Source organism: Leptinotarsa decemlineata, unplaced genomic scaffold (genome assembly GCF_025532065.1).
Source record: "Leptinotarsa decemlineata unplaced genomic scaffold, Ldec_3_MD MMD2_P_RNA_scaffold_7, whole genome shotgun sequence".
NCBI classification, from domain to species: Eukaryota; Metazoa; Arthropoda; class Insecta; order Coleoptera; family Chrysomelidae; genus Leptinotarsa; species Leptinotarsa decemlineata.
In genome coordinates this window covers 6,880,569-6,891,701 of record NW_027412534.1, presented here as the reverse complement: position 1 = coordinate 6,891,701, position 11,133 = coordinate 6,880,569, and the positions used below count along the sequence as shown (strand labels likewise).

General features: G+C 34.6%; 1 protein-coding gene and 1 long non-coding RNA gene across 6 annotated transcripts in view; one reads left to right on the top strand and one right to left on the bottom strand.

Moving 5' to 3' along the window:
* Positions 1 to 5,699: 5,699 nt before the first annotated feature.
* The window catches only part of Atg10 (Autophagy-related 10), a 101,051-nt gene continuing 95,617 nt past the window's right edge, over positions 5,700 to 11,133 (bottom strand). For 4 of the 5 annotated variants that reach the window (XM_074170275.1, XM_023171138.2, XM_023171136.2 and 1 more), the window contains exons 3-6: positions 10,951 to 11,098; positions 10,817 to 10,902; positions 5,882 to 5,964; positions 5,700 to 5,821 (exon numbers count right to left, since the gene is read on the bottom strand). In XM_074170275.1, the coding sequence (XP_074026376.1) occupies positions 5,737 to 5,821; positions 5,882 to 5,964; positions 10,817 to 10,902; positions 10,951 to 11,098 (402 nt within the window). In that variant the 3' untranslated portion in view covers positions 5,700 to 5,736. The remainder of the gene's footprint in view (positions 5,822 to 5,881; positions 5,965 to 10,816; positions 10,903 to 10,950; positions 11,099 to 11,133) is intronic. The other variant, XM_074170276.1, reaches the window with a different exon arrangement.
* Positions 5,752 to 11,042, top strand: LOC141480351 (uncharacterized). The gene is made up of 2 exons (XR_012464287.1): positions 5,752 to 5,867; positions 7,988 to 11,042. It is a non-coding gene; the product is annotated as an uncharacterized lncRNA (long non-coding RNA).

The following is an 11,133-nucleotide window of genomic DNA, read 5'->3' as shown; positions in this document are numbered from 1 at the left end:
AACAGCATGCTCATCTGACATGGTTTCTCCATATTTGACTGACATACAGTGCCCCTCCATATAGGAGCTTAACCATCTTAATACATTGTTTGGGAGACCAAGTGCAATCAACTTATTGGACAGAAAATTTCATGACACAGAGTCGAATGCCTTTGACAAGTCAAAGAATACATTTATAACAAAATTACCAGCGTCCAAGTTGGAATATATGTTGCTGAGAAAATGATAAGAGGCTATTTTTATAGAACGATTTTTCCTGAAACCATGCTGGTTGTTACATAATATGTTGTTGATTTCTACATACGCTCTTATTCTGGAGGCTACAATTTTCTCATACAATTTTGAGAGCGAGCATAGTAGAGAGATCTGTCTATAGTTATCAATCACAGCACAATTTCCTGTTTTAAATAGGGGAATTACCAAAGCCTTCATAAATTCCTTTGGGTAGTACCCTTGTATGAAAGACTGGTTCATCAAATAGGTAAGGGGATCAATTATAGTACTAATTATATCTTTAACTTTAATTATTGATATTTCATCATTGCCTGTTGACTTATTTTTCATTGATCTGAGACCGTCATATATTTCAGATTCTAATATTGGACTGTTATCAAAGGGGTGTTTGACACTGATATTCGTACTACTGGTGCAGGGTAGGGTTAAGTTCTGTCCAAAGTTGATGGCTATGATAGATGTAACAGTGTTTGAAAAGTACTGAGCAAATAATTCAGATGTGTTTTGCGCATTCCCAACTGAGTTTGAATCATAGTTTGAAGTAATGCCTCCCTCCCCAGCATCAAAATGCATTGGTTTCCCTAGTTCGCTATTTATTATTTTCCATGTCTCCTTCGTTTTGTTGGCCGCATTCCCAATTTTTTTAGAAAAATAATCAATTTTATTCTGTCTGATTGTTCTTTTATGGTCTCTCAATCTTATTTTATATGTAAGCATGTTTTGGGCATAAGTGGTGATCAGATGGAACATTTCTCTTAAGCATTTTCCTTCTTGAACAACATCGTTAGTTATCCATGAGTTTTTAGGCTTCTTAACTTTAATTTGTTTTATTGGGCATGATACATCAAAACACCAGGACAGAGACTCTAGGAAAAAGGCAAAGCATTTTTGTACAGACATATATAAAATTGGACACCAATTTATACCATTCAGTCTAGTTCGAAATTCATTTATATTATTTGGATTAACTATTCGCTTCATTATTGATTTACTAGGGTTGCATGCATTTACTCCCTTAGAAATATCTGTCTTGAGAATGACAATATGCGATAGATGGTCAGCAATGTTAGGTTGAATAAGCTCACAATCATAGTTAGCATCATGTAATGTAGTGACCATATAGTCAATACATGTTTTACTTGTCTGACCATTAATGTTAGTAAATATCCTTGTTGGACCGAACATATTGTTCTTTAGTTGAAATGAAACAAAAAGGTCTGTCAGTAATTTAGTATTGGTTGCATTCGCTAGGCAGTCAATGTTGAAGTCCCCGCAAAGAATAATGTTATGTGATTTTTTCTCTGCAATTTTCAGTGTCTGCAACAAACAATCCAAAAACAAATCTACATCACTATTTGGAGGTCGATAAGCAGTTATGATAACAATTTTAACACTATTGACCTTACAGCAGATACCGCATATTTCTATTTGGCACTCAATGGATAGTTGTTTTATTGCGACAATTTCCCTGAATTCAATGTCTTGTTTTGCTAAAATACAAGCTCCACCACGAATATGATTTCTTCTACAAAAAGATGCTGCAATTATATAATCATTGAAATATACATTATTAAAACAATCATGACTGATCCAATGTTCAGATAGGCATGCTATGTCATTATTGTGAGTTTTTACAAAACATTCTATCGAGTTCAAATTATTCAAAAATCCCTTAACATTAACGTGGCATATTTTAGTATGAAATAGATATTTTGTACTACTAGTCTCATTGCCAATAAAGCTATCGTGGATAGATTTATTGAATTCTGGATTGATATTCATAAGATTCAGGTTTTTGTCAGGAGTTCTCTGTGATTCACTAAAAAAGATTCACTGATATCCTGGGACCTATCGTCAATCCAGGCTGCTTGAACGATGTTATTAGTATCAGGTTCGTAGTCAAGCATCACAGTTTTTAAAGCAAAACAATTGTTTGGTTCTGAGAGGGAATTTTTTATATTCTCAAGTATGTCAAATTTACTTCCTTTTACCTGGCGTTCAATGAACATTTTTAAAGAACAGTTACAATTGTTCAGTCTAAAGTTTTTGATTCTGTTATTTAGTATTTTTATTAAGATTTCATCATAATATGAGTTTCTCTCAGAAATTATCAAGATGTTATTGACATTACTCAGTGGCAATATTTGTCTTAGTGCTAGATTTAAAAGGCGATTATTACTTACATTGCAAGTATTGAACATGACAATAACATAATCGTCACTACCGAAATTTATAGTTTCATGAAAAATGTTTTTAACCAAGTCAGCAAGTTCTGCGTTGGAGTTGAATATTTCTCTTACATGGTATTTAAATACGTCTATTGATTTTTTTAGTACATAAGAAAAATTCTTTGAGTACTCATCTCCAATGACCAGTATGGTTTTTGCAGCTGGAGTAGATGCTTCTTTGCAAGGGATAATACACTCTTTTCCCTGAATTGTTTTTGGAAGCACTTCTGCTCTGTCATCGCCAGCTGATGCCGTAATAGTGGTAGAGCAATTAGTAATTACTTTGCTTTCATCAACTGTCCCCAATGAGACATTGCCTGCTCTAGACTGTTTGACAATACATAATATGTCTTTTTTTGTCACATGGAATTTCTTTGGTGTTTTATCCATCTCAAGGTCGTGGTCATGGCATGTCGAAGTTCCTATGTTTTGTTGGTTTTTGTCAGTTTGCGTTTCAACAGTTTTTATTTCAATCACACTATTTGTTAATTTTTGTTTCAAAGATATCATTTCGATCTTCAATTCACTGATGAGTTTTTGTTGTTTTTTTATTTGGTCATTTAATATAGTTTCCATCTCAAGCGCCTCACTAATCATCTTACTTTTTTCTTCCTTCAATTTATTTATATGATTGATTTTCCAATTTCCGTCTTCAATCAGCTCAGAAAGTGTTTGTTGTAGAATGCTGGAATCGGGTTCGTCTTCAGTTTCACTTACATATTCGGTTTGGCAGCACACTATTTTGTTTCTTCCGGTAAAGGTAATGTCCTTCTTTTTTATTAAAGCACAGCTTTTATGGTATATATTAAAACATTTGATGCACACAAAATATGCACTGGTGTTTTTTTACAACATTTGAATGAATTCGAATCAGAGTAAACAGACTGAACATCTTCGGTGACAGACATCTTGACTCTCTGCCGGCTCTTTGTATACACCTTTCGTCCATTGGTGCGCGTGTCCGTTGATATCGTCTTCTAATTCTAATGATCTCCTTCGTTTCTGATGGAAGATGCTCTTGTAAGTTGAGGCGCTGGGTTGGAACTTCCCGTGCGCTTCTTTCCATTGTTTGGGTGATCGCGTATTACAGCTGTTGTGTGGCGTTCTCCAGATCAGTCTATGTTTCGATGCGTAGTATGTCTCCTATCGCATCGTGAATGGTGCGCTGGAATCTTTTCCAGTCAATGATTCTCTTTGTTGGATAATCTGATTCCACTTCACCTCTTCATATCGTAAAAAGGATGGGATTGTGGTCTGACGACACTTCGTCTAGTACTTTCATCTCCGTAGTAGTGATGTTCTGCACTATTGCGACGTCAAAAATGTCTGGGACATGGTCTTCTCATGGATAATATATTGGGGATTCTGGTGCTACTACCACGATGTCCTCGAATTCTTCTAGTATTCTGGCTGGATGTTTGCCTTTTTATTTCCATTTCTGCAGTTCCATTCGCGCGACTTTGCGTTGAAGTCGCCCATGGTAACTGTTGGGTGGTGATCTGGGAACATTTTTGCTATGTCGGTTCTCTCTAGTCTTATACCTTGCGGAGGCAGGTATATCGACGAAATTCTCAGCTGTCCGTAGCGTTTCAGTTTCACTCTGACCGCTACTGCTTCTTCGAGTTGTATTTCTGGCTTTCCATTTTCGTGTTGCGCTAGTTCGGTTTTTACTAGTAGCGCCACGCCCCCCGCAGCGCGACACCTGTTTCGCTATACAATAGCTTTCTCAAGAAACTGTTGCTTCAGAAAGCTATTGTATAGCGAAACACGTGTCTAGGTTTTTGTTAAACCTTTTATAGTGAAAATCATGCAGTAAAATGTATTAATTAGTTTTTTTAATATGGATTTTCATCAAGTATCGGCCAGTTCTATTCAATGAAACCGTTTATGTTCCACGATCCTGTTTTTAGCAACTCTGGGGTTTGTACTGGCATTACTGTTCCTCGGGTGCTTGTATTAGTGCAGCTAACACCGCTTGCGCGATCTTGTGCTGATCTGTTGTCAATTTTTCGAGTACGTTTATCAACTCGTTGCTGTTTATGTTTTTATTGCCTCCGGCTGTCTGCGCCTTCTGTGGTGTGTTTTTGGCTGTCGGCCTGTTCCGTGCTGTTTGCGCTGTCCTCGGTTTGGAGAACATTTTACATCCCCTGTAGCTAGCCCCAGGTAGTTGGCGCATTTCGCTGGCGTCTCTATTGTTTATTGACACTCTGGTGTCGTGGTTTTCTCCACACTTTACGCAACGCGCAGTTGCGTGGCAGCATCGTTAAGTGAGTGACTTTGGCATTTATAAGTATAGATTTAATCAGGTAAGCTGTGTGGGTATATGTGATATATTAAAAAGTGCTTTTCATAAAAAGTACTGAAAAACAATCTTGGCTGTAAAATAAAAAAGATCTATCGGTTATTGATGCGAGTGTTTCATATTTACTCACCGTATAAACACAACTTATAAAAGACTTTTGAGATTTGTTACATCAGATCATACAACATTGAATGTTTGAAGTGAATACTATATGTTTAACTTTTCAACTGACTCAGTTATGTACATCCATGTAACAAGAATTTGAAAATGATTCATTACTCCGCTGCTTGAAGAAATAAACTATGTAAGATATTCTCGAATATATATATAAACTAGAAAGGGAGCAGCAGAATAGCAGTGATGTCAAGGTTTCCGCGCCGTGAAGCACGGTTCCGACATAATAATATTCCTAGTTTGAAATGAATGATTGAAACTTTTTGAAGAAAATCTACTGGCAATTGGGTCAATATTACCTCAAAAAAAAACATGAATTGATGGGGAAATCACAAGTTTTGCATAATGTTCATGTATAAGAGTGGCAAAATTTTTAAGAAAAATATTTTGACTCCTGATTTAGCTAACTCATTTTTATTCAATATTATATTACCCCCTCCAACATTCCGTCACTCAATCAAATCTTGTTTGAATTTCTTGTAATCTCCAATTTGTCTTCTGGTTCAACTTTGATTAATCATAAATTCGAATGATTTTTTTCCAAAAAAAAAAAAGGTTTGCTTTTTATTCTGTATTTTCAAAAATTGGTATTATAAATAGATATCATCAGTAAATCACTGTTTGCATTACGAATGCCCATCGCTCTAAAACTGGTGAAAATTTTGAATTTCCATTTCCTTCGCTTTCGTTTCTGAGTCATTTCGGACCTTGGAAAAAAATCTAAAATTGAAGCTGAGATATGAAAAATATTGAAAAATAAAGAGAGTTTTTAATTTTATTTTAGGTTCCTTCATTCATTCAGCAATATTTCAAGTATTCTTCAATCGAGCTCATATGAACAATGGGACCTGTTACGCTGAGCCATGAAATGACAGGATTTTTACTGAAATGAAAAAAAAATTGTACAATTGATGATTCCATTAATGTAGGTAATTAATCAAACCTTTTCTCCAATAAAGGTGTTATTATTTCTTGTGTTCTACAGGGATGTAACGTTATGAAGGGCTTGTGTAATACTGGATGATCCTAAAAAAATTATTTGTCAACATTAATTGCTTCCAACCCATAAAAAAAATATGAGTTCAGTAACGTGTTTACGAAAATTATAAAACTTTATATCAGAACAACATCATCACCAATACTAAAAAAGGAAATTCATTCATCTATTAGAACTATACAGGGTGTTCCAAATTAAGTTGGCACCATTGCCAACTCCATTATTATTGATGCTACGAAATCGGTGAAACTAGTAGCATTTTTAATGTCGTTTCATGTAGTTTTATGTTTCATTCGTTTGATTTATGTCATTTTGTGTTGGTATTGCCTAAAAGACTTTAGTTGTTTTGCAATGTATTTTATTTTTTTTCAAATATATATCTAATATGTCTGATGGTTTTTAAAATAGTAATATTATCAACACAAAAAAACTACGTTTCAAGCCCTGAAGAAGAATTAATTTCAATTCGAAACGTCGGCGAGAAAAAAAATGTTTTTTTTAAGAAATAATTGATCCTGTTACCCAACCAACCTTCTTTCAGAAAAATTATTGGATCACTAAACTATTTAACTGATCATGTTTTACTCTGAACACCTAATTTTCCAGAAACCCCCAAAAATAAAAATGTAGAGGTGTCATGTCTGGTGAACGAGGAGGTCACTCCATCTGTTTCCAAAACAGTCTAGTAACATTCTTTTTACGCCACTAAGAGTATGTGCTCGTGCTCCATCTTGCTGAAAATAGATCATCTGACGAGCCTCCAGATCAATATCATCGACAAAATCTTCCAACACTCTCGTTAATGAATTAATGGAACGGGGTTCGTTCAAAGAACCATGGTAGAAAAATGGACCGATAATTCTGCCTCTAAATGGACCACACCAAACAATAATACTGAATGGTATTTGGGGATTGTGGTGATGGACTTGAAATATTATGCCTACTCCAATAAAATTATTTCTATTATACATCCCACAATTTGAAAAATATGCCTCCTCGCTCCATATATTATTACTACAGAAGTTTGGATCTTGTCTACATTTATTCATTAACCACCGACAAAACCCCAATCGTCTCTCAGGGTCAACAGGGTCTAGTGTTTGCACTAGTTTTAACTTATAAGGAGAAATCTTATGTTTGACAGACGGTGTACAATTATTTCTCTAGATAAATCTCTATTGAATTTACGTCAAAATAGGCTAAAACGCCAAATTCTTCATCTTCAGATATTTTTAAAACGTTTTTTTAGTAGCACAGCATACAAACGCCGATTAGGTAATTCATGATTGGGAAACGAATTGCTGTAGTGTTTGAATGCTCTTACGCTATTTTTCTAGCAAACCAATTAGGATTCTAACATATCAAAATTTTTTTGATGGGAAAACGGCATTTCGAAAAATATTCGAACAGTAGTTGACAGTTACGATAATTTATGACATTGTCATAGTTAACTTGAGAATATTTGACAAGTAGTATTTCAACGAAGTTTCAAGGCAACTAGATTGCTCATAATAATTCTGTTTTATCGAATCAAACACATTTTTTTTCAACCCCATCAATATGACGCTCCAGTATTTTCTGTTCTGTACAAAAACGGCTTCAATGGTTATCATTATAGCAGACATATTTTGATTCACAAAATAAATACGACTAGTGGAATGACTTTGAGATGGAAATTATCGTTTTGTAAATTAATACCAAATGGTTCAGTAGTGTCAAGTGAGTAGTACGACAAAATGATTACAGGTTTTACGGGTTATTTTTGCTGTTAGTAACAAAATATTGTCATTCGTATAAGTACCAGAATTGGGTGTTGGAGAATCATTAGGTTTCATTTGTCAAAACAAAAATTTTGTTTGTACTATTAAAATAAATGAATGTTTCCACATAAGTCGCTCATTTTCAACTTTGAGAAGAGATGTTATGTGAGCTTTTTTGTCGAGAATGTTTTTACGAATCGAAATGCATGATAAAATATAGGGTGTTCAATTTTTAAAAAAAATATTTTATGAAATATTTTGAAAACGCGACTTTAATTTTTTTTGTTTTCAGCATCGAGAATACCATTAAAAATTCTACTAGTTTGCCCATTTGACTGAATTCGTAGCATCAATAATAACAGAATTGGCAATGGTGTCGACTCAATTTGGAACACCCTTCATACATCTCATCGAACATGCGACAAAAATTTAAGGAATATTCCAGAGAACCGTCTATCCAACGATTATTTTAATAATTGAGTAAGGGCGATGTTATGTCCCACAACGACGACGCCATCTATGAGATCGAGGGAGAAATCTATCCTTGAATTACAAATAAGAACGAGGCTCCCCGAGACGCTTAGTTGCAAAGTCAAGTTTCGATATCGACCGCTGACAAGATCAGTCCTCTGTCTTTCACTGCAGGGTTCACTTCAAGGCAACTAGCTGAAAACCAGAGCCCAAAGATGACTCAACTATGATCCAACACTAGACAGCGCTATTTCGACCCGCCATGCAGTGAAAGGCAGAAGACGAACCTCTGAATGAAGAGGAACATCAACTGGTAACTGACTTATGTCTTCAGTACCAGGATACTTCTCATTTATAAGGAGAAAACCTTGTATTCAACAATGAAATGAAGGACACCATTGAAACCAAGGAAATTCGACAGGTTACAGCTACATATAGAGGAAGTGAAAACTCAAATCATCAAAATGTTGCAACAAGTTATGAATTACAGCAAGTTTAGGTACTATCCTAAAATAAAGATGCTTCTGGCAAACAGAAATGTAGAGTTGTTATTGATTACCGAAAATCTAATAAGCTTACGGTGGACGACAAATACCCTCTACCAACCTCCTAGATCAGCTTGGTAAATGCTGATATTTCAACATATTCGATCTTGCATCAGGATTTCATCAAATAAAAACCGAACCGAAAGACATGTCCAGAACAGCTTTCTCCATAGACGATGGTCACTAAGAATTCATATATATGCTTTTCGGATCGAAGAACGCTACAAGCTCGTTACAAAGAGCAATAGTTAACGTTCTTCTAGGTATACAAAGTGAAAGATGTCTTCGTATACATGAATCACATCATCCACGAGCATGTACCAATATTGAGAGAAGTATTCGAAATACTTCGAGAAGCCAATCCAAAGTTCCAAACGAGTTCCAACCGAATTCCTTGAACACGTTATCACCCAAAATTGTGTCAAAACGAACTTACAAAAATCGAATATAATCAAAATTTTCCCGAACCTAAAAATCAAAAATAGATTAAATTATTTCAAATCTTAGAACACTTCAGACGCAATTTTGCAAAAAAAAAATCCAAACCTAATTACTTCCCGCCGGATGCAGACAATCATTCGAACAACTTAAAAACAAGCCCTATTCTGATTCACCCTGATTACAATAACCACTTTACTTACTACTGATGCTACTGAGTTTGCAATTATTGCCATTTCATTGCTATTTTAGGATCAATTGGCAAATACCTTTCAATAGTGTATGCACCCAGAACACTTTGTAGTGCAGAAATGAAGTACCACTGTGGTGAGAAGTAGACGTGATGAGAAGTAGACACTCTGAAACGATTAAAGAAGAGATCGGCATAAAAATCAAATAGATCTACCGTTGAACAAATTAAACCACTGTTTCGTATTCACTGTATTGGGTTTGAGGTAACAAAAGACATTTTGAATCAAATTGGAGTTCGAGAAATTCAAGAACTTACAAAAGTCTACCTACTAGAGATGAATCCCAACTTGTAGCAGACGATGTACAAGAACTTACTCGAAAATGGACAATACATAATAGGCGACTAAAGGAATCATCCGTGATCCACCAATTGAAAATTGGTGGATCACGAAATTACGGCGGTAAAATATTCATGAAAACAAAAAAAATAATCACATTTGCCAAATAATCATCGATTTTCGAAATGGAATGAATTGATTAGATGAATAGCAAAAATTTCAAAACTCATCAAAATTTTGAAAAGTACAAACAATGAATATGAAATTATTGATAGGACTTGATAATGATCGATATCTGTGAACCAGAGGAACTGTGGAGAAAAATATATCAGAAGGAAAGCTTTTTCTGAAAAATCACTTCTCGTCAAAAGCAATATCTGTTTGAGAAAGCAACTGAAACTCAAAAAGATTTATTCAGTGATGTATGGAAGATGAATCTAATAATTCAAGTAAGATCTGATTTAGCCCGTTTTTTACGAAGCATACAGTTCCTAATATACTCGGACAAAAGTATTTCGTCATCGATGGATTTTCAGCTGTAAACTAACTCCTTTTTTTTCTATTGTCAGTAATTCCGAATCATTATGGCCATGCCAAAGATGTCAATTTCCAATTGAAAGACTAATTTCAGATGGAATCATTGGAATCGATTACTTTAGTATTAGGAACATAATTAGAAAAATGATGGTGCATACATGCCTTTCGATGCATACTATCCATCTTGAAGTATCATATTCATTATCACCGACTTCACTATTACGTCTCTTTATAGCCAGAGGAGAATATCCACATTTTTTTATAATGATGCAATACATTTTCGAGGAGCTATAGAAGGATTGAAGAAAGTGTAGAAAAAAATGTAAGTCATAATAATAACATACTACTGTTCTTTAAGTCGATAGATGATCTTTCCAAGTTTATTTTACATTTTAACGATATATAAGCTGGTAGTGCATTTCTAATACTACGAATACATTACCCTAGAGAGATATTACTTCGACTCTTTCATACCATTTTCATAGAAAAGACACTTTAGATCAATACTTATACCAAAGCAATGCCTCCATGAAAATTGTTTTTCATAAGCATAATGATGCTTCTTAATAGAAGTAATCCATTAATGTGGAGTTTTCATACCATTTGAGTAAGAGTATCATACATGTTGACATCTTTCAGATCATCATTTGATTTCCAGAAATCTTCTACTGACATGAGAGATCCATCTGAAAAAATGGAAGTAAGATTTATTTCCGAGCATTAGAGAAAACTACCTTGTTTCCATACGTTGAAACACAAAACTGGCACGCCGTAACTGATATGATAGGCAACATGATATTCAATAGTAACCAACATCATTTTATCACCATCCTTCAAAATGCTTGATTCTTTTTTGGATATATATGAACTATTGTCTTGACCCTATAATCCGACAATGACCATTTTGATTTCCAAAT